Raw genomic sequence first — 21,421 nt, forward strand, 5'->3', positions numbered from 1 at the left:
TATTGGGTGAAGTCATACTTCAGGCCACCAGCTTGATTCAAAATGGTGCCCAGCATCCCAATGTCAACAAAAACTGCTGCCCCCAGCTCAGGAACCCTTGTGCAGAGTTTGGCGATGATATCTTCAAAGACGTACAAATGTATAAAGAACAAATGGATAAACCACTTTACAAAATATATAATCGATTGTATGTATGATATTTTGCGGTGGGTTTTTAAAGCCTAATTGCTGAGGGTGTAGGTGTTGATCTTCTTGATCTTCATGTAGCAGCTCTTCAGAGTTTATGCCAAACAGCCTCAAACTGAGTCTATCGTAAGAAACACTAAATTTGGCAGAAACTATTTGACCTTGACATAAAATCACATAAAAATCAGAAACAAAAGGACTTTGAGAGACGGAGACTAAACACCACCTTTAGTTCAATTCAAAGCTCTAATGCCTTTGTTACATTATTCTATGACTTCTGGTGTTGACTTCTTTGCTATTCCACAGTGTCTAGCCTCTTGGAGAACTTTCAAATTTAAGAGGCTAACACTCCATGTAATGTAATAGAAAGGCAACTAAGGTGGCTTGAAAATCAAACTTAAAATCAAACATGCTGGATTTTGTAACGCACCCAGTAAAAGCAGTTAATCACATTCATGTAAGGAATAATGGTAATCAGGCAAAAGCAGGGTGGGAACAGTGCTACACAAGAAAGCTGCCTTCCGCCATGTTGAAGTCTAGCCTGCAAAACCACAGCAGGAAGTGATCTCCATTTTCAGTGGGGTTCGTCTTAATTGCCTTTAAACATTCCACACATACACACAAACACACACACACCAATTGCATCCATTTCTACTCCAGGTGAGAAGAAACAGCGAAAATGAAAAATTCCACTCTTGAGGGTATTGCTGCTGTGCTTGCTTCCAGAGAACAAGTAGAATGGACCATGAAAGCTGGACTGGGGTCTGTGCTGTACTCTGGGAGAAGGGCTAGTTAAAGGATGAATGTTCCATATCTTCCATGGGCCACACCTGGCTGAGAGATTTCAAAGGAGCACCAGCTCTTTATTTCAGCTGTGTTGTTTCATGTGCCTATTTCCACCCATGTCACACATGACTGTCACAGATAAGTCTTTTGGTCGGTTTTCTTTCCTGGGGGTGCTGCTTCAGTGTAATTCTTTCTCCGCAGCTTCTGGTTCTTCCTTTTTCTACTCTGGCCTCAAGAGGAAATCCAAAACCTCAGGGACAGCTGGTTCCTTCCAGAGTCACTAGTAGTCTGTGGGAGGCTCCCATTGAAGAGAGGTGAGAGCTATCATGGTATGGTTTATTCTGAATGTGTGATATGAACCCAGTGCTGAACGTGGGTGCCAATTAAATATGATTATCATCCTTGAGGTTAAATTAAGTTGTTTAATGAGAACACATAAGAGATAGGCAATGTCAATTTCAGAGGAAACTCTCAAGGTGTTCCAAACTATTTCTAGATTTTTGTCCTGGTCACTTAAAAAAAAAACCCCATGGCTCCAAACTACAAAGAAATCAACAATAGTATACCTATATGTTCTGTAGCTGAACAGTGTTGAATACTGAAACAATTTTTCAACCATTTACTCTTTGCACAACTTTTTATAGCGCTTAGAATTTAATTGTGCTAGTACCGGAAAAGCAGACATGCATGGCCAGTAAGTAACCTCTGTGATTAACCGCTACTCTAGTGATGAATTCAACACTACATTAAAGCCAAACATTTTAAAAAGCAAGAAACAAAGGCAGCTGATAAAGATTAATTGTGAAACTAAAAACATATGACTATCCAGTACAAGTTATTACATGGCTAGAAAATACTGAAGCCTGGCTTTCCGATTTCAGAAAAACAACAGTGATAGTGCCAAGTATTTAACTAAGTACGTATGCTTTGTATTAATTGCTGCTTTTGTTTTTTTTAGAATTAGCCTGCAATATTATTTCATGATTTTCCTGACAAAAATATTTATTACCAGTTCCTTATTGCCTTGGAAAACAAATCAGGATTAAAACAGATGCTATTTTACCAAAGCAATTAGTAGACCATATTATTTTTAAAACTTGCAATTTTATACATCAAGCATCTGTAGAAAAATGAAATGACAATGAAACTTTTATAAAATAATTACACTCTATTCCATTCCCTTAATATATATAAAGAAATAGCTTTCCATTATAATGTGCAGGTTCAAATGTTTTCTGATCTTTCTGACCACAGAAACCCTGCAAAAAATATATTCCTGTACTAACATTCTGCTATACAATATAAAAAATATAGTGCGTACCTGAGTGGAGTTAGATAGTTGTTTTTTCCACGGCTCCTCTGCGCTGCTGGTCAGGTTTGTGCGGTTATGAGGTAGAGAGAGTGCGTTTCGCTGCAGGTAAGGCACGTTTCCATTACTTCCACTTCCTGTTATGTGATTATTGCCTATCAAAATAGTGTCTGTACTACCCAGCGTTCTTGCTGTGCTGCAGGGAACTGAGCCTGCTGGAAAGGGTCCATTTGCCATAGGCTGCCCAGGGCAGGTTGGACGGATTCCATGCTGCGTGATGTTAGGCACTCTGGTTAGAGCAACCTGAGGCTGCTGACCAGAGACAGAGTTTGTAGGCAAAGACGAGTCAGCTGTTGGCCCATTAGCAATTCCAGTAGATCGTACCTGTGCAACTCCCGTCTGCCTCATCTAATAAAAAGCAAGTAAAATATAAAGAATGTTAGCAGAATAACTTACAGAATCATGTATTTCATGAGGTGTTTTTTTTTTTTTTGTTTTGTTTGTTTTGGTTAAACAGATATAACACACTGAAACTATGATACTCAAGAAAATGCTCTTAGCGGATGTAATATTTTCTTCTGATTCCTGTGAATCTGTCACAAATGGCGCTTCATACATTACAAGCAGATAGAGTGACTTCTTAATAATGCCATGTTTCTGTTTTTTTCCTCTGAAATAGCACATACATTAAGGGTTAAAAGGTCAGAAGATCATTTGTGAGTCTTTTGTAAGCAAAAGCTGCAGTTTGCAAATATGTGTGCTGTTCATAAGTCATCTATGCACTTGTAACACAAGAAACATGGAAACCTTGCTTAAACTACATCACACACACACGTACTCAGGTGCAAAACAATCTTATATTCATAAGTATTTGTGAACATTTGATGCTTCTTTTTCCAAGGCACAGGGTGGGGGGGGGTGGGCATCATTCCTGTCAAGTAGTATAGAAAAGTCGTCAACATGCAGAGTTGGCATTAAAACTAGAAACACAAAATACATAATAAAAACCAATTCACATGTCTAAAACAATTAAAAACATGATCAATAATTATTGCTTATTTTTGCTAGAGATTTTTATTAACAGTGCCATCAATCAGCACAAAGCTCAAATAAGCTAAATTCAGTTTTGCCCAAAAGTTTTCTGAAAAAGCACAGCATCAGGGCCTGGCAGACCTCTCAGAAGAGGGCATTCCACAAAACTGGCAGCCTCACCAAGAAAGATCTGCTCCTAGTAGACATCAATGAAACTTTGTTCAGCACTGGCAGCTGGAGCAATGTCCCCAATGCCAGAGTATATGATGATGCACATATGAAATAAGGTGCCCTTAAAGATACAAGGTGACAATAATTTAGGGCTTTAAATGTCAAAACCAGCTCTTAATATTGAGCCCAGAAACATATGGATCTCACCCATACTCCACAAGTGGAGAAAAGGGGGAGAGAAGTGATAGCATGTGATAAAGGGGCATAATAATGTATGCTGCCTTACTGGTCCTTTCTCTTCCAACAGAGGGAGTCCGGAGAAGTCTGAGGCACTATATATATCATCATGTAATAAACATGATTTCAGAGGAGAACAGTTCCGCAAAATGATTGTTCCAGTCTGCTGGTAGGAGCTGCAAATGAAATAGTTCTCCTCTCTCAGCATTTCCACTTAGAGACCATATTGTATCATATGGTGAAGGAAGTCCCTGACCTCCAATCCAAGAAAAATTGAAGACTTCTTTGTTTTTATAAAATTCTCAATCAGATCTAAGGACTGAGTTCACACATTGCGCTAGTCATACGGGTTAAATTTCATTGTCTGAATGCATGCTACTATATCAATCATTGTGTGATGAGTTATTGCAGGACACTAACTAATTGCCATATTCACCTTAGCTGGGAAGAAAGATGTTTAACATTAGTTAGAAACCTTCTAACTATCACTTAGTGGCTAGCATGTCTTCAACAGACACATTTTAGTAAGAAGAACGTCAAACGTTCTCACTGAATTCACAGAGCTCTTGAGGCATGACTATGGGTTGCATCCAACACTTGCCTATGCGCATGTCAACATACAGACTTCCACTAGTGCAAGAGACCATCTTTTCCTCTCCCCTGCAGCCTCCAACACACACGCCACTGTTGGGAAATCCCCTGAAACAGATTTGGGGGGGTGCAGAGGGCTGCAGGGGAAAATAAAGGAAGGGGAAAATCTTGTGCAAGGAGAAGTCGGCTCCTTCAAGACGGGATTCCACCCTATGACTTCTTCAGCTTGTTGGCAATTGTTTGGAAAAGAAAAAAGATAATTAAGACAGGATATGTACAAAACAGAAACAAATGTTTTTTGTTGGCACCTGCTGGTGTTGCTGCATCATGACACACTGACTCTCCAGCTGTTCCAGCAGAAGTTTCTGTGCTGGATTTAAATTATTTCTATTTGCACGCAGCTGGTCCAAGTGCTAGAAAATAAATTTAAAAAAATTACTTAGGCCCCCTGCACAACTTTAGATTTGTTTATAACAATTCACGTGACAAAAATCTTCTGACACTATCTGTTTATCATTATATGCACCCCATTCAGTCCATCAATTCCTTTCCTTGAAACAAGTTGTACTAAAAATAAACAGATACACAACCTACTCAAATTAAGTAAACCATAGATAAGAAACCAAATGACTACAATTCCCATCATCTCTGACCAATAAATTCTTATCATACAAGCAGATAGTGAAGCCTGGGAAAATTCATGCTATTTTGTAGGCAACAGCACATCAGTTGTGTAAGCACAGTAACAACTGTTGAGGGCACTTATTTATTTCCTAAATTTCTTCAGCAATTCTCTCTAAAATTTCCCTTCCTTTGGGAGAGAAACAATTTTGTTGTTGGGGAAGGTAAGCAATAGCTACAATCTAGCCCTCAATGAGACAAAGGCTGCCCTAGGCTCTGATTCAGAATATGGAAGAGAAATGCATGAAGTTGTGGATATTTATTATACAAAGCAAGTGTATTTTGTTTTTAAAGCTAAAACACAGGATATAACTATTATTGTCCTGCTATACATTCAACTATATTTTACCATGATAAAACTGTAAAATAAAGCAATTTTTAACAAAAAGGTTCTACAAAGTGTTTAATAGTTATACCAGGGATAGGTAACACAGTGAATTCCATATGTTGCTGGACTCCATCCTCCATCAACCCTGACCATTGCCCATAATGCCTGGGTCGGATGGGAATTGTCCAACAACATCCAGAGTAGGGATTGCCAACTTGACACCCCTGAAGGCTTTCCTTGGGGCCCCTGGGCATGTGACCCTCATGTATTGTTACAGATTTGGGAGGGAGGTGAATAAGCAGGCATTTTCTTTTCCCATTATAGGGCTTTTCTGAATGGGGTGGTGATGATTCCTCAAGTATGCACTGTTTGTGTGTGTGATTGAGAGAGATGCACGGAAGCAGAGAAAAAGAGCAGGAGATGTATTTGTGGTTATGTATAAGTGAAGTGCGTGTTTATGAATGAGAAAGATGCTGGTTTCATCTATCATCTGTAGGTGTGAGTGTATGCAAGAAAGAATGAGTGTGGTGTGGCTACCTTGTATATTATTCTTGATCCGGGGGGGGGGGGGGCATTCCCTATTATAAGACAGCAACAGCACCATTTTGTTTGCATGTCCATCATTATTGTGAGTTTGCCACAATCAAGACACAGCTTTCCACATGAAGATAGTGGGGGTTGGGAAGCAGTAATAACTGCATTCTCTAAAATTTTGTAACTTGCGCTTTTTCAAAATTCAAAATGTGCCTTCTGGTCCAAAAAGGCTGCCAACCCCTGATCTAGAGAGCACCATGTGCTGCTCATGATTTATACAGTGCTTTAGGGTGCTCAGTGAAAGATAAAAATAGGAAAAGTCATTTATATAAAACTGCAAATATTTTAGATAAAAATTATGAATTAAAAGGAAATAATTAATGAAAGCTTGGAGGTATGTCAGAAGATGAGAAAAATATGATCAACTTGTGCTGCGTGGACATATGTACTTTATGAAAAAATTACAATAGGCTTTCTGTTTTACCTGTAATTTCTGTGGTGTCAAGCCCCAAGAATGTACTTGTTGTTGTACTGGAGGATGTGACATTGTATGGCCACTGCTCCAAGCTTCTAAAGTGTTCTAAGGAAAACATTAACATTAAAAATGTGAATATAATGGTGAAAAAAATTATTAAAACTGTCCACTACAAGTTAAGAATATTTCCTTTAAAAATACTGCTATATATAATTCAGTATCGGTTAATATAATCATCATGGAATAAAAAGTAAAAGATAATCAACTGTGATGAAGAATTAAATAAAACCAAATGGTGGACTTAGAAGTTTATAAAAATTCATCTTAGTTATTACAATATTATTAATGTGATGATTAAGCATTCTAAATATAAGCAAAGGTGGTAGACAAAATGGCATGATTCTCCCCCCTAACTTTTAGTATGCTATTGTTATAGCTACTGCAATGTTCAACTACTCCTAGTGCAATGTCATCATTGTGAACATTGCTATTCTGATTGTCATTTAAAAGAGTTATCTGAACAACAGACTCATACTCCTGGATGCCAGATTCTTGTAACTGAGTGGGGCTTTTTATGAGAATATATACCTTTGTTGGACTAGATGTTCTTTTCCTCTTGGCTGGACTGGACAGGTCATCTACATGGCTAGAAGGAATCATGTGTAGTGGCAATTGCTGTGAAATAGGTGTTTGACTGAGGCCTAGTACAGGTTCAGTATTTTGATGAGGTTTACAAGCCTAGGAATCAAAGGAGGAAGAAAAAATATGGTTCTATACATTTTTAAATGTTCCTTAAGCTACATATCTTTTACCAGCTGCACATTTTAATAAGGGCTGTGTGACTATGCTGATCTCATTTACTGAAAACCAATTTCCATAGCATCAAAGGAGCAATGTGTACCTTTCATGGGGGTGTTTTTAAAACAAAAGTCTGCCGCAATTTCTATGTGGGATGAAATCTTTCTGATAATCATGAAAATCCACAAAGGTTCTAAATTGGTTCCCCCATATTTCCTCCAAATCACAGGGAGTCTATTCTTAATCTCCCTTTGCTAATTAGTCTTGTTACCACTGAAAACTAGCCCTGTGCTACAGCAAAATACGCTTGACTACTACAGATTGATTGAAAAGAACCCTTAAAAAGCTGGGCACCTGCAGAACATAACCCAACTTCTCACCTGCTGTGCTGTGTTCATGGCACCCTGCCTGGAGGTAAGCTCTGCGGGGATTGGTAGGCTCCATGCCTCCTCAATACTAGGAAGTAATTTAGTTTTATTCTGTAGACTACCTTGTGGTAGGTTACACAACTGAGCCTAGGAAAAATTATGTAAAAAGTAAATTTAACACACGCCTAATTTAGTAAGATCAAGTCCATGAAATCTTCCTAAATTCCGTATTCTACTGTGTCTTAGAAAGAATACATTTTAGTTCTGGGGTTTCAGAGAAGTGCTAAGGATAAAGAGGGTAACCAGAATATAAACCTTTGTGAGAATCAGAACAAAGTTGAGCTCTGATTTCAGAGGCCTCATTAGCGCTTTGGTTCTGAAACTGCAAACAAGAGCAAAGGATAGTGTGTGTATTCTCACTAAATGCTATGATAACTTAAAATGTAGACAACACAAAATATGCATAAATTATATCAAGGTAGAAAAAAATACTTAAGAGAGACCCACTTAAAATGAGAAATTAAATGAAACTGCAAGCTATGATATGTTTAGAATGTATATGGAAACAGATCACACAATTCACAAAACAATCACATATTATATTGTGTCCTTAGTTTTTTTCATTCCTTCTCCCTACCCAGGTCAGTTAAATGTGTCCCTCTTCTTAGACCCAAGTTTTTACCTGTAAATACTTTATCCGTGCTGCAAGTGCAGAGGTATTACTACAATTTTTGCTTCTGGTTGCATTTAAGTAGCATTTAATGGCATCCTGAGACTGGTTGCAGGACTCATAGAGGGTGCCAAGGTCCATCCAGGCTGCAGCATGACCATGGTCCAGCTGTACAGCACAGATATAGGCCTGTAATGCATCCATAGGCTGATTCTGCTGCTGGTACAGCACACTGAAGAGAAAGATGAATACAATCAATGACAAATACCACACCCAGCCCTTTGGTGTGTCTCAGTATACGAACCAAGCTCTTCTAGATAATAATAAATAATGCATGTTTCACATTTGGAAAATCCAATAATACAGCTTTATAAATTGTATGATTTTTGGAAAATCCAGAAATTGTTCCGGAACCATCTTCCTGAACACAATAGCTGCAAAACCTTAATTTGCTACAATGGAATGGGTGGAAGCCACTCCCAAAAACTTATTGTGAATTATACAACTGTAATCCTTAGTCAATTACATCTAAAAATAAGTTTTAGTGCTAGCTTTTAAGAGTACATACTACACATTATATCTAGCAATAAGAAAAAAATAATAATTTTGTATTTCAGTTATAATATCACTGGGGGTTTAAAGTTGTACTGCTCAAACAACATGACTTTATTATGAGGGGAAAATGTAGTTACTTACCCTATAGAACACCATGTGTCTGCACTTGCTTCTGATTTATCAATAGACTGCCTATAAGATATAAAGGCATCCTGAACTTTCCCAATACTTGAATAGCACCTGCGGGGAAAGAAAATGTGTATTTATCAATCTACATATCTGAGAACAATTTGGCAAAGGTTTGCCTCTAATATCAGTGGTTAACCTACATATTGCAAAAACCTGCTGTCTCAATATGTATACACTACACTTCATATATTCAAATGAACTCCAGTGGAAAGTTCCATCTACTAAAGAACATTGTGAAAATGAAAGTAGCAAACTATCAATTTCAGGACAACCAAAACTGGGTCACTTCATGAAATACAAAAAGATTATCTTATTTATTTGTTCTCTAAATAGAAATTTAGTAAGTAAGTAAGTAAGTAAATAAAGTTGGGTATTTTTTTTGTTACTATGTTATGTACTGTATTTATGTATTTTTCATATTGTAAACCATCCTGTGATCCTTGGATAAATAATAAAATAAAATAATAAATAAACTACGTTTAGTTTCATCTGTGATATGCTGTAGTCTGCAAACATACATGGATTTTGATATATGGGTACCTGCCTTCAAATAAACAGCCTATTAGAACAGAGTAATTTTTAATATTAAATAAAAGGAAATGGCATGAAAATGCCAGGGATTGATAAATTCTAGAATAATATTTACTAAAGAAGAATAGACTTTGCCACAATAGTTTATTTTTATCTAACAGTGTTCTTTCCAATATAAGCACCCATGTTTTTTCAACAATGGTGCCTATACAAAATTAGCCATTCTGATTTATTTTTCAGTTGCTGAGATAGTGTAAAAATACTATCTTCAGGTAAGGTAAAGGACCCCTGGATGGTTAAGCATGTATGCTGGTATGCTTTCAAACTGCTAAATTGGCAGGACCTGGAACAGAGCAATGGGAGCTCACCCTGTTGCACGGACTCAAACTGCCAACCTTCTGATTAGCCCAAGAAGCTCAGTGGTTTAGACCACAGCACTACCAACTCCCTTCTTCAAGTATGAACACCATACAACACAGGAAGAAGCAGGCATTATACAACACAGGAAGATGTGGTAAGGCTAGAACAGGACTGTCAAACCAACACAGCTCACTAACTACACACTGTGGCCTCAGCCCAGTATACCTGAAGGAGCATCTGCACCCCCATCATTCAACCTGGACACTGAGGTCCAGCTCTGAGGGCCTTCTGCCGGTTCCCTCACTGCAAAAAGCGAAGTTACAGGGAACCAGGCAGAGGGCCTTTTCGGTAGTGGCACCCGTCCTGTGGAACGCCCTCCCATCAGATGTCTTTAGAAGACATCTGAAGTTTAGGGAAGTTTTTAATGTTTGATGTTTTATTGTATTTTTTAATATTTTGTTGGAAGCCGCTCAGTGGCTGGGGAAACCCAGTCAGATGGGCTGGGTATAAGTGATGATGATGATGATGATGATGATGATGGTGGTGGTGATGCAAGGTGCTTTGACATCCCCTTTGTTTTCTGCATTCTCAAGCAGGGAGCAAAAACAGTCTTATCAAGCTGGGAATTGTGTTACCTAGCGTTAATGTTGAGCTATGTATGGCTTTGTATCTTCACAGTTGTAAAGGACTGGGTTAGAATATAAAGAGGATACTAACAACATCACTTTGGGTAGATTACAAAGAACACAAATGTCTTATCTCCAAATAATGATCTAAATAATGGTTTTGCTGAAGTTATTTTGCTACAAAGGCTATATTATCCTAGCAATGACACATTTCCCCCCCAAATAATTAACCTCAGATAAAGTACTAACTCTGTGGTTTTCATACTAAGATTAAATCAGACATTTGTTCTTTCAGTGTATGCATGTGTTAATATCGCAGACTTTCAAAATATACTTAAATGGTATACCACCCATTTTTACCTTCCAAGGAAATACCAGGACTGCCCAGAATTGGGATCTGCCTCAAGAGACTTCTGGAGACACTGAATAGCATAGTTTTCCTTGGTGGCTTTATCTCCTAACTGATCCACTGTGTGATGCATCCACCCTAAAAAAAGAATATATACATATACATGGCTATTTGTATTTCAATAGGGATGCTATTACTACTCACTGGCCTGATTCAGACATTAACTCATGTTGTTCAAACAAGAAGTTGTGGTTGATTTTTTTTTTATTATTTTTAAACAATTTATACTACTTAATTACAATAATCTCCAAGACAATGAAATTAAAAATTATTTATGGCTATAAAATCAGAATTCAATTAAAAGTCTGCAGGAAGAAAAAAAAGTATTCAGTAGGCACCAGATATTCATTCAACAGGAATGGGCCTCTCTAACCTTAACTGTTAACTATAGTTTGAAACAAACCACTGTTTTGGCCAAATCAGTCACATTAATATTAACCCTAATATTGTTGGTTTGTTGGTTTGGATGACAAAGAAGCAAAATCTTGCAAACTATTCCAAGCAGCTGTACCAGAGAACAAGGTGAGGGGGAACATCAAAGCTGAAGGCTCAGTGTGGCTCACTTTAGTCGTGCTGAGCTATGGTTTACCACAAGGATTGGAAACCTGCAACCTTCCAGATGTTGTTGCATTCCAACTCCCACCAGTCCCAGACAGTATACCCAGTGGTCAGGGATGAGGGGACTATAGCTCAAAAACATCTGGAAGGCTGCAGGTTCCCCAATTTTGGTTGAGCATGACTTGCTAATGCAGTCAGTGAGTGCCTTATACGTGGTTTTTAGAATTTATAAATCACATAGAATAACTTTGGTAAGCAGAGCAAACAAAAACCCTCACAGGTGCACAATCTATTCTTGAAGTTAAGCCGCTATACACATCTAGTCGGGAGAGAAAAAAACATGTACTTGCTCATAGCTCAACACACAATATTGTAACAGAACACTCTTGTAAAGACCTATATTGAATCAACCAAGCCAAAAGTCCATTCAGCCCTATAATCTGCCTCTTAACCATGGTTACAAACTTAAAATTTGAGTATTAGGAACACTAGGAATATTGGGCTTCAATGGCTGGTGGCTCCTCCTCCTGATGTCCTTGAAGTCAAAGCATAACCTCTGCTGAGTGTAGCAGCTTTTCATATAATGGTCAGGTACAATATTCCCATAGAAGAGATAACAAACTGGGCAAACTGAAGCACTTTTGGCCTTTGTTAAGGCTGTCAGGTAAGGAAAGGAATGTTTGTGTACATAATATCTGACAAATGGCCCTGAATTTGACCTATAGCCCACCAGACATATACAGCAACATTTTATTGCAGGTGCCATTTGTTTTAATCTGTTAGCATCTGAACTAAAAAGGAACTCCTATATTTAATTCTAGGCAACTAGCAGCTAGAGGTAAACAGTAGCTAAAGGTAACTAAAGATAATCAATACTTAATGAAGGAAATATGAAGTATCTCAAATATTAACACGCAAACAAACAGCAATTACAGCAGTGTCAAAATACGTCCAACCTACTTTAAACGCAGTAAGACCTGCATAAGACCGGGACTCATTAAATCAATCCATTTCAACAGAGAAGTTAATTTTCATTATTAGTCTCTGTGTAAAAGTATAAACTCTTATAGAAGAAAATCTTTTGAAAATACATGTTAAGGTTACTTTAGGAAACTAAAAGATTCATCCTGTATCATCTTTTGCAACTGGAGTCATATCTGAACTGCACCTCTGAGCTTAAGGACTCAGCAACAAAGTTCCATGCCACCCTATAGCCAGCAAATAGTTGTAGAAAATTGTGTACAATAATTCATTTTCCCTCACATACCCAACTTCTTTTACATACCTAACTGCTGTAACACAGTTGCTTTCACTTGTGCAGGGAGATTTTCGGTCTGCAAAAGTTGTTCATATTCCTTCTTTGCCAAGTGATATTTTCTCTACAAAGGAGCAAAGCATATTTATAAATGCTGGATTTTTTTACTGATAATCTGGATTGGTATTATAGTCAAAAACAAGAACATAAGTGAATTTTAATAACAATTAACACACAGCCATAGAATACTGTTTTCACTGATACATAAAACATCAACACAAGTATGATGAATAGTAGCTGCTGAACATATTACTCTTGTGAGTGGCTGACCTATTAGCTATGATTTTGATAAAGGTGACCCTTTATCCCTATTTTACTACATTAAGAAGTTTCTACTGTGTTAGTGTTGGTGGTATCTGATGTTTAAGATGCCCATAAGTGATTCCAAAATGGGGAAAAGCTATTGATCTGGGTTGATAAAGAATCAAAGCAAACCGACAAGAGCAACTAAATGCTGCACATTAAATAGGATATCATAGCTAATGATATTTGGTTCTACTACTAGCTAATTAAGTAATCTTCAAATCTTGTCTCTTATCTGTTAGTGTTGATGGGGAGAGAAGATATATTTCATGACACAAACAAAATCCCTCAACTGAGAAAATGTCCCTTTTTATGCTTTCTGCCATCGTTTCTCCTATCTGCTACTTCTTTTAGACCATCTCCCCACCTGGTTAAAGTGCCTTTCGCCTTCCCAAATTGAGTCCAGGCAATCAGAAATTACAAAATGATTGTGAAGGTATATAACGAAACAGATATGCTGATGTAGTGATGTTACTAAAGGCAAACAAGGTTCACCCAGAGTAAGGGCAATGCTTCCTGAGTAGGTGAACTTTTCTATCTCATTTCAAAAACCACTGATGGGAGTAGCTTCTCAATTCTGACAAATATGTTTGCTAAATCACATTTATTCAAGCTTAAGTCTTCTTGCTATATGGCATAGTTCTACCTTCAGCACATTTAATAACAAAAAAGTATTAATACACTTACCTGGGTTTCATATAAATGGGCAACGTGAAACCGAACTGTAAAAGGGAAATTCAAGAGAATTAAGTACTGTAGTATATATGTATACACATCTGTTGGAACTTTTATGTATTTGTGAGTGGATGCTGAATGATAAATCAGGGTAGAAGAGAGTCTACACAGGAGCTAGAGACTCAATTTTTAAAATTTATTTTATTTATTAGATTTGTATACTGCCCTATACCCATAGATCTCAGGGCAGTTCACAACATATTTTTTTAGTTTTGTGAAATTAGACTTGATGCTAAATGTATCACTATCAACCACATCATTGGGCAGAAAGATGGCAGGCATGGGAGGCTGGGTATGGGGAAGTTTAACCCTTTCCCTCCTAAGCGTAGTCCCAATAGTCACACAACCCCCACCTGCTATTAGGCCCAGAAGGAATGTTTCCATTAGCACAGGGACTTCCCTTCCATGAATAACAACAGGTGCTGGGGTACAATTTCCTAGTGGGGAGGAAAAGCCTCTCCTCCCTGTGCACCATAGACTTTACAAGCCGCCATCCCCATTTTCTTTTTTAATGTCATTAAGTTTTGAAAAATGAGCAACGTTCACAGATTCTTCAGAAACATCTGGTGGCCCTACACTAAAATCCTGCCCCGACTCCAAGTTTGTTGTCTATTGTACAACACTGGTCATTTCCCAAAACATCGGGATACAGAGTGAAATCAGATAAATTTTTCAAGCTTATAGTAGTAATAGTAGTAGTAATAATAATCCAAGGAGCTACTAATGGAAATATTTGTGCTTGGACTTAATGTCTCAGTCTCACACTATAGCCTGCATACATTAGATAAATGAATCTAATGTTTAGTAGAAGAAAATAAAAAACCCTACCGGAAAAGCCTAACATAGCCTTGAACCCAAACAATTGTAAACAAAGCACACAATCAAAAACAGCAGTTCTAACTCTGTAAACACCAATTTGACTTTCCATTGGATAGTTTAGGGCAGAGCTTTCCAAGCTTTTAATGTTGGTGACATACTTTTTAGACATGCATCATTTCACAACATAGTAATTCAGTTTTACTAGCAAACTGGAGATTAAACTAACCCCTTTCCAGGCCTGGGAGGAACGTGGTGAACATTCGTGTGATGCAACAACACACTTATGCAGTGGCTTTCAACCAGTATGCTGTGGCACTCTGGGGTGCCTTGAATGATGGTCAGGGGTACCGCGGGCAACCCTGGCCTCTGTCCCTATTTCCTTTCTTCCCTCCTCTGATGCCCTCTTGCATCTCTGCCTCCCAAAGGCTTGCACAGCTGTTTGTTGAAGTAGCTCTGGCTACAAGCTACCCAGGCAAATGGTGCCTCTGGGGCTGGCCAAGGGGTGCTTCCCAAGCCCCTGTGGGGCAGTGTGAGAAGGAACTTCTCTTTGGGGCGGCAGCTGCAAATGCCTGGAGGACTGCCAAGGAGAGGAGAGAGGAGAGGAGAGGAGGATGAGGGTACACTCCACCAGAGAGGGTTTTCAAAAAAAGGGTGAGAGGCTGTCAGCTCTGCAGACAAGGGATGACATAACTGGGCTCCTGAGCCCCACAGGGGTGCCACAGAAGGAACATACAGTGGTACCTCGGGTTACAGACGCATCAGGTTACAGACGCTTCAGGCTACAGTCTCCGCTAACCCAGAAATAGTACCTCGGGTTAAGAACTTTGCTTCAGGATGAGAACAGAAATCGTGTGACGGCGGTGTGGCAGTAGTGGGAGGCCCCATTAGCTAAAGTGGTGCTTCAGGTTAAGAACAGTTTCAGGTTAAGAATGGACCTCCGGAACGAATTAAGTTCTTAACCCGAGGTACCACTGTAGTTGGGTCAAGGAAGCCATGGACTCAAAAAGGTTGAAAACCTCTGCACTAACATCTTGTGACACAGTTTGGAAAGCTCTGGTCTAAGGAAAAGATTATCTAGACAATATGAAACAGTAACTAATTTCAAGCGTAATGGGGGAATCTAGTTGTTTTCCATGAGAAGTTTGCCTTCAAAAAAGAAAAGCCTGAAACTCTCCAACATGTTACAAAGAAACAGTTTTGTATTTAAACATACAACTACTTAAACCATTTAATATTTTAAGAATTCATTTTAGTTATTTGCTGATAGTGATGCATTATTATTGTCAAAAAATAATAAGTAGCTCCAATGCACTAAATGCTACATGCACACACACACACACACACACACACACAGAGAGAGAGAGAGAGAGAGAGAGTTCTCCTTAGACTGATAAGACAGCAGTGAAGTAGGGAAATGGATTAATCATGACACTAGGGTGATATAGACATAAATCTAAAAAGTTACTAAGACCACAAATAAATTAAACTACTTACTTTCAGCATTGGACAAAGTGCAAGGGTTGCAGTCAACCAAAGCTAACTGAAAATGCTGTAAAAGAGAACAGAAAAATAAATGTTTTTCCCCCTGTAAAAAGCTAAAGAAATATTTGGTAGATATTCACTTTATATAGATTCAGTAGAAGACAAAGTGATGCAAGCAATACGTGCAGAAAAATGTTAATGGCATACATCCTACCACTGAATATTTTTTTATTGTATGTTACAGTGATGCACGTACAATGTATGTCAAAATCATAGGGAAACATAAAGCAATTAAAGGTTTATGTAGACAAAGTAAAATATACGATTCAAAGAACTAAACGTAACAAAACTAAACCAAAAAATATGTAACCATTTCATAAAAACAAAACAGCAATGCTTATAAAATATATGAAATGTCATAAAAGAATTCAACTGTTACCAGGAAAATGCTGCAATCAATGTTTGTTTTCGGGGGGGAAAGTTAATCATTTCACTATTTTTATACCCCACCCTTCCTCAAATTAGGAATATAGGGCAATTAACAACAAACTAGGCAAAACCAGGCAAAATAATAAAACTATCATAAAAACTATCATAATAAACTGCATCCGAGCTTACTAAAGTTGCAAGAAAGGAGATTCCAACTAAACATCTGGGAAAACCTTCTGACAGTAAGAGCTGTTTAACAGCGGAACAGGTCTCCCTTGGGAGGCGGTGGACTCTCCTTCCTTGCAGGTTTTTAAGCAGAGGTTGGATGACCATCTGTCTTGGATGCTTTAGCTGAGATTCCTGCATTGCAGGGGGTTGGACTAGATGACCCTAGCAGTCCCACTCAACTCTAAAATTCTATTATTCTAACTCAAAAATTACAATCAACAACAACAACTTTTCATTTATACCCTGCCCATCTGGCTGGGTTTCTCCAGCCACTCTGGGTGGCTTCCAACAAAATATTAAAATACAATAGTCCTTCAGATATTAAAAGCTTCCCTAAACAGGGCTGCCTTCAGATGTCTCCTAAAAGTCTGGCAGTTGTTTTTTCCTTTGACATCTGGTAGCGGGCACCACTACTGAGAAGGCCCTCTGCCTGGTAGAACTAATTATCCAACAAATATCAAATTCAGCTCAGATCCAAAACACTAGAGAAATAAAAAAATGTATTTAACCATTACCAAAATGTTTCTATTTTGAGTGCCAGCTAGATTACAAGCAGCAAGGTGCCTTGTCACATGACAGAATACCGTCACCATCCTACCAACCACCCCAACAGATGGGACAAGTAGGGCTTCCCCTGCTGATTGTAATGCACAGTTGGATGTTACTGTGAAAGGCTCTCAGGTACTTGAGTCCCAAGTCATTTCGACTTCATACGCTAACAACAAATCCCTGAATTAGATCCGGTACCTCAGCAGCATTCAGTACAGTGCTTTGAGGTTTCAGGTGACATGATCCCTCCTTGCGGATCCCAACAACAGCTATAGCCCACTGGAGACAGAAAACTTTGATCTCTAAAGTTTTCATCATCCCTGATGGGATATCACATTTCTGAACAAAAGGTTTGCCTACTGGAGTTCTCCTATATACTCAGTAATCCAACACTAATACTGAGTTTCATGATTCTAAAAATATGGAAAAACTCCATGTACGCAATCAAAAAACCCTGAGCACATATGAAACATTTCCCTTTACAGAAGTTAATGGTAGGCCATTCATAATACACAACTGTAGATCAACTTGAGGGCCCTTTTTTATAGACACATAAACATATGAAAAGCACATGAAATCATTCAAAAGTCCATATTAATTAAAAAAGTGTTAGGTATTTTGCACTTTTTTCCCCTCATTGAAACATTCAGGATTTTCAGAAGTAAATTTGCTACTGCTAACATTTTAGACTATTAATAAACTACATAGTGGTATTTAGACATATTTAGACTATTAATAAACTACATAGTGGTCTAATTTTGTTAGCACAATTTAACTAACTGTATGATGTTACCTTGAACAAAAATCAAAAGAAAAATAGGAGCAATTAATTATGCAAACAATTCAAGGTTCAGGGTAAGTAATTGATACTCACCCACTTTATCAGAATGTCATAACAGAATGATACTTCATACTGCAAACATGCCTTCACCCTCATCATATAAATGAAACATCACCATACCAGGGTGGCAGTAATGTTTTTAAACAAGCATTTTTCATTCCCCACAATTACAAAAGTGTTCATTAATCAAGGTAATCAACTAAACAAGCAAACCAAGAACTCCAATGGCATCACAATGCAAGATGAACTATAAAAACTAGTGCTAGAGCGACAAATGCATGCATTTACAGTCTTACAAAAAAAAAGTCAGTTTTGTTGATGCACAAACAGCTTTATTTTATTTCTCTTCTAAACAATAAATAATCAAACTAAACCGCTTGGAATTATTTCTTTAAAAAAAATTGTATGATATCTCTAACTTGCAAATTATAAAATTGACTCATTGTGCATAAGCTACCCTTTTCCAAGGCTCAAGAACTATAATGGCTGCAATACTATTTATGCTTGGAAAGATTTAAGGATGTCAATAGAGATATAATTTCTGAAAACTGTATTAAACAAAACCTATTCAAAAAGACCACCATACAGCTTTTCAGATTCAGAAATAAGCAAGCCTGCAGCTAGAGGCCTTACAAAAATACAAAAAACAAAAACCAATTACAGAGATTATTGGCACCTCATATAAAAAGAAGAGAGATAAAGAGAAACCACCCAAAAGGGCACTGCAGATCTGTCAGTATCAAATAAAGCTGTTTAAAAGCTGCATATAAATAACAAATGTTCGGTGCTGAATTAAGAGATGGCCGTGAGAGATACTAATGAAATGCAAACAAAATCACTATTTCTAAATTTCAGCTTCAAAATATTTAACAATACTGAAGTCTTTCTACAGTACCACTATATTCTGCACAATTTCAGAACAGCAGCATATCAAAAAATACAAAACATAACATTTGCCAGGACCATTTAGCATAGCACATGAAAAGCTATGTCGATGACCCAGAACATGAAGGTAGGTAATGCAAAAATAATAAAGAAAGCATCTGTCAGAAAGCTGCATATTTAAATACTAAAGCTCATACATGAACCACCTATTCATCTTGAACAATCCTGCATATCTGCCCTACAAATTAAACACAGAAATTCCCTTCTGAAGTATTCAATAAAAAACAGCTATGTAGAAAAACAAAGCTTTTTTTGTCAAAAGGCTCACAGTTTACCGTCTCTAGCACTATAAGCAACAAATACATCACATTAAATATCCAGCTCCAAATCTCTGCAGCAAGCCGAAGCTACCAAACATCTGCACCTCGTACAAATATTGCAGTACTGAAGCTGGCTGCTGCTGTGTGAAATAGTTATTATGCAGGAGAGGCCACTGCAGTTCAGAGACGACATACAATACCTCAAGGCAGACATCAGTCTACAGAAAGTCAAATCACGAGTAAGAGGATTTACCTACAAGGCACTAATCTGAATGTTTAAACGTGGTGGCATCTTTTTAAGCACAGCAGCAAGTCAATGACATACTTTTGATTTCTATGGAATTATGATTGTGCAATTAATCAGGAGACTTCTTCAGAGAGAGCCCTTGGCTGCTGATGTGATTGTGGTAAAAGTCAATGATGTGACCTTTACAAAGAATTGTAAATTCAGTGTTTGTGTGTCTACAAAGCTACTACCACACAGAGAAGCAATCTCCTATGGCATTACACATGTTTAACAATTCACTCAGGACTACACAGTCTATTTCTTCAGGATTTTATTTTATATCAAGAGGCTTCAAAATGACACACAGTAGTACTTAAAAGAAGAAGAAATATTAGAAAAGTTACTGGAAAACCTTTTGATTTTTACATACACATAAACTATAATGATATTCTGAAACTGTAATTTTATTATATTTTTCAACCCTAAACTGCTGCAAAATTTCATAATCGGTAGTTTAAAAATCTATGTTACAAGTCAAGCCATCATTAGAAACCTGACAATTCTGACATGAACTTACCATAGGACAGCATTAACCCAGCTGAGTATAACTCTTAGAGCTGTCTTTTCTAACTGTATGACCTAGGTGTGATGCCTGATCCTGAGAAATGTCTTTTGTTGAGATAACTAGGACACAGAAAGCCTTGCGTAATCAAAGTGCTGGCAAATAGCCAAGGCTCCATCTGACAGGCATGTTGAGAGTAAGGGTGGGAGGGCGTGCAGCACGCGCTGCTAAGTCAACTCATTAGTTTGCTCTCCAGAGTCCTTCAAAATCGGAATTAATTCATCTTTCTAAAAGAAAGGAGGCTTGTAAGGCGTAAGCGCTCTCTTTCACTCTACGCTGCACAATCCAAACAGAATAATCGACTACATAAGCAAGACAAAAGAAGTTGAACAAAGTACTTAATTTGCATAATATGAATAAAACAGGCCTGGTCCAAATGACCACATGCTAGACCATATATTTTCCCCATACTTGCAAAATTACATGCATATAATGACAGTGTAGTAGAGCACTTGGATAATAGCTTTGTTGAACACTGGTGGTTATTAAGTGCCAGCAAAAGAGCGTTATTTTTTTTACAAGAGGCAAAAGTTTCAGGTGAAAGAAGTTTGCTAACTCCATGCTCTAGCTCAGGAGTTGCCAACATGACACCCATGGACACCAATATGCCTGACAGTTTCTCCTATGGTGCCCACAAAACATCTCAGTAAAGATCCCCTTTAAAAATCTACAGTACACAAGACTTTGTTTTGTCTTCCTGCTTAGTTCCTGTTTGCACTGGCTTGGTCTGTCCTGCACTGAATGCTCACTGCATGCCAGACTGGACACCTACCTCATTTCCATTATGAAGAGAAGTACAAAGAACTTCTCTCTGAGTTAGTGTGTTGGTAGCTGATGTAACTGCCTTTTCCTATTGATTTTTTGGGAGGAGTGGGGAGTGAGAAGGCGCATGGCTGGATCATTTTGTGGTCTGTGTTTTTCTGTTCTTTTAAATGTGTTTGCCTTTTTTTGAGATGGGCATCAAATCTGCTACTGGCAACCCCTGCTCTAGCTTTTAATGCTACATCTTTCTTTATTCCATGTCTCTTATCCTCACATTGTGCCCCCAACACTCAGGGTCTCACAAAGATATTCTCATACACCATCCATACAAAGCGGCCAACAGCAGTAGACTTATTATAGACATAGTGAAGTCCCTTGCAGACATTACTTTTCCCAGGAAGCAACTTTTAATCACTTCTGGTTATTCAGGTAAGAAATCAGCAGACTGAACACTTGCCAACGTTGTGCTTCTCTCCCCAATAGGCTACATACAAATGCAACTGCACAACTG

The 21,421-nt window shown here is 38.0% G+C and overlaps 1 protein-coding gene across 4 annotated transcripts in view; it reads right to left on the bottom strand.

The window, feature by feature from the left end:
- The window catches only part of KDM6A (lysine demethylase 6A), a 103,520-nt gene that overhangs the window by 35,825 nt on the left and 46,274 nt on the right, over positions 1-21,421 (bottom strand). For 2 of the 4 annotated variants that reach the window (XM_083437276.1, XM_083437279.1), the window contains exons 7-17: positions 16,061-16,115; positions 13,700-13,734; positions 12,680-12,773; positions 10,788-10,914; positions 8,863-8,961; positions 8,179-8,398; positions 7,509-7,643; positions 6,919-7,068; positions 6,340-6,435; positions 4,621-4,725; positions 2,294-2,689 (exon numbers count right to left, since the gene is read on the bottom strand). In XM_083437276.1, the coding sequence (XP_083293402.1) occupies positions 2,294-2,689; positions 4,621-4,725; positions 6,340-6,435; positions 6,919-7,068; positions 7,509-7,643; positions 8,179-8,398; positions 8,863-8,961; positions 10,788-10,914; positions 12,680-12,773; positions 13,700-13,734; positions 16,061-16,115 (1,512 nt within the window). The remainder of the gene's footprint in view (positions 1-2,293; positions 2,690-4,620; positions 4,726-6,339; positions 6,436-6,918; positions 7,069-7,508; positions 7,644-8,178; positions 8,399-8,862; positions 8,962-10,787; positions 10,915-12,679; positions 12,774-13,699; positions 13,735-16,060; positions 16,116-21,421) is intronic. The other 2 variants (XM_083437277.1, XM_083437278.1) reach the window with 1 other exon arrangement.

This window comes from Podarcis tiliguerta, assembly GCF_965153285.1.
Source record: "Podarcis tiliguerta genome assembly, chromosome: 4".
Lineage (NCBI taxonomy): Eukaryota > Metazoa > Chordata > Lepidosauria > Squamata > Lacertidae > Podarcis > Podarcis tiliguerta.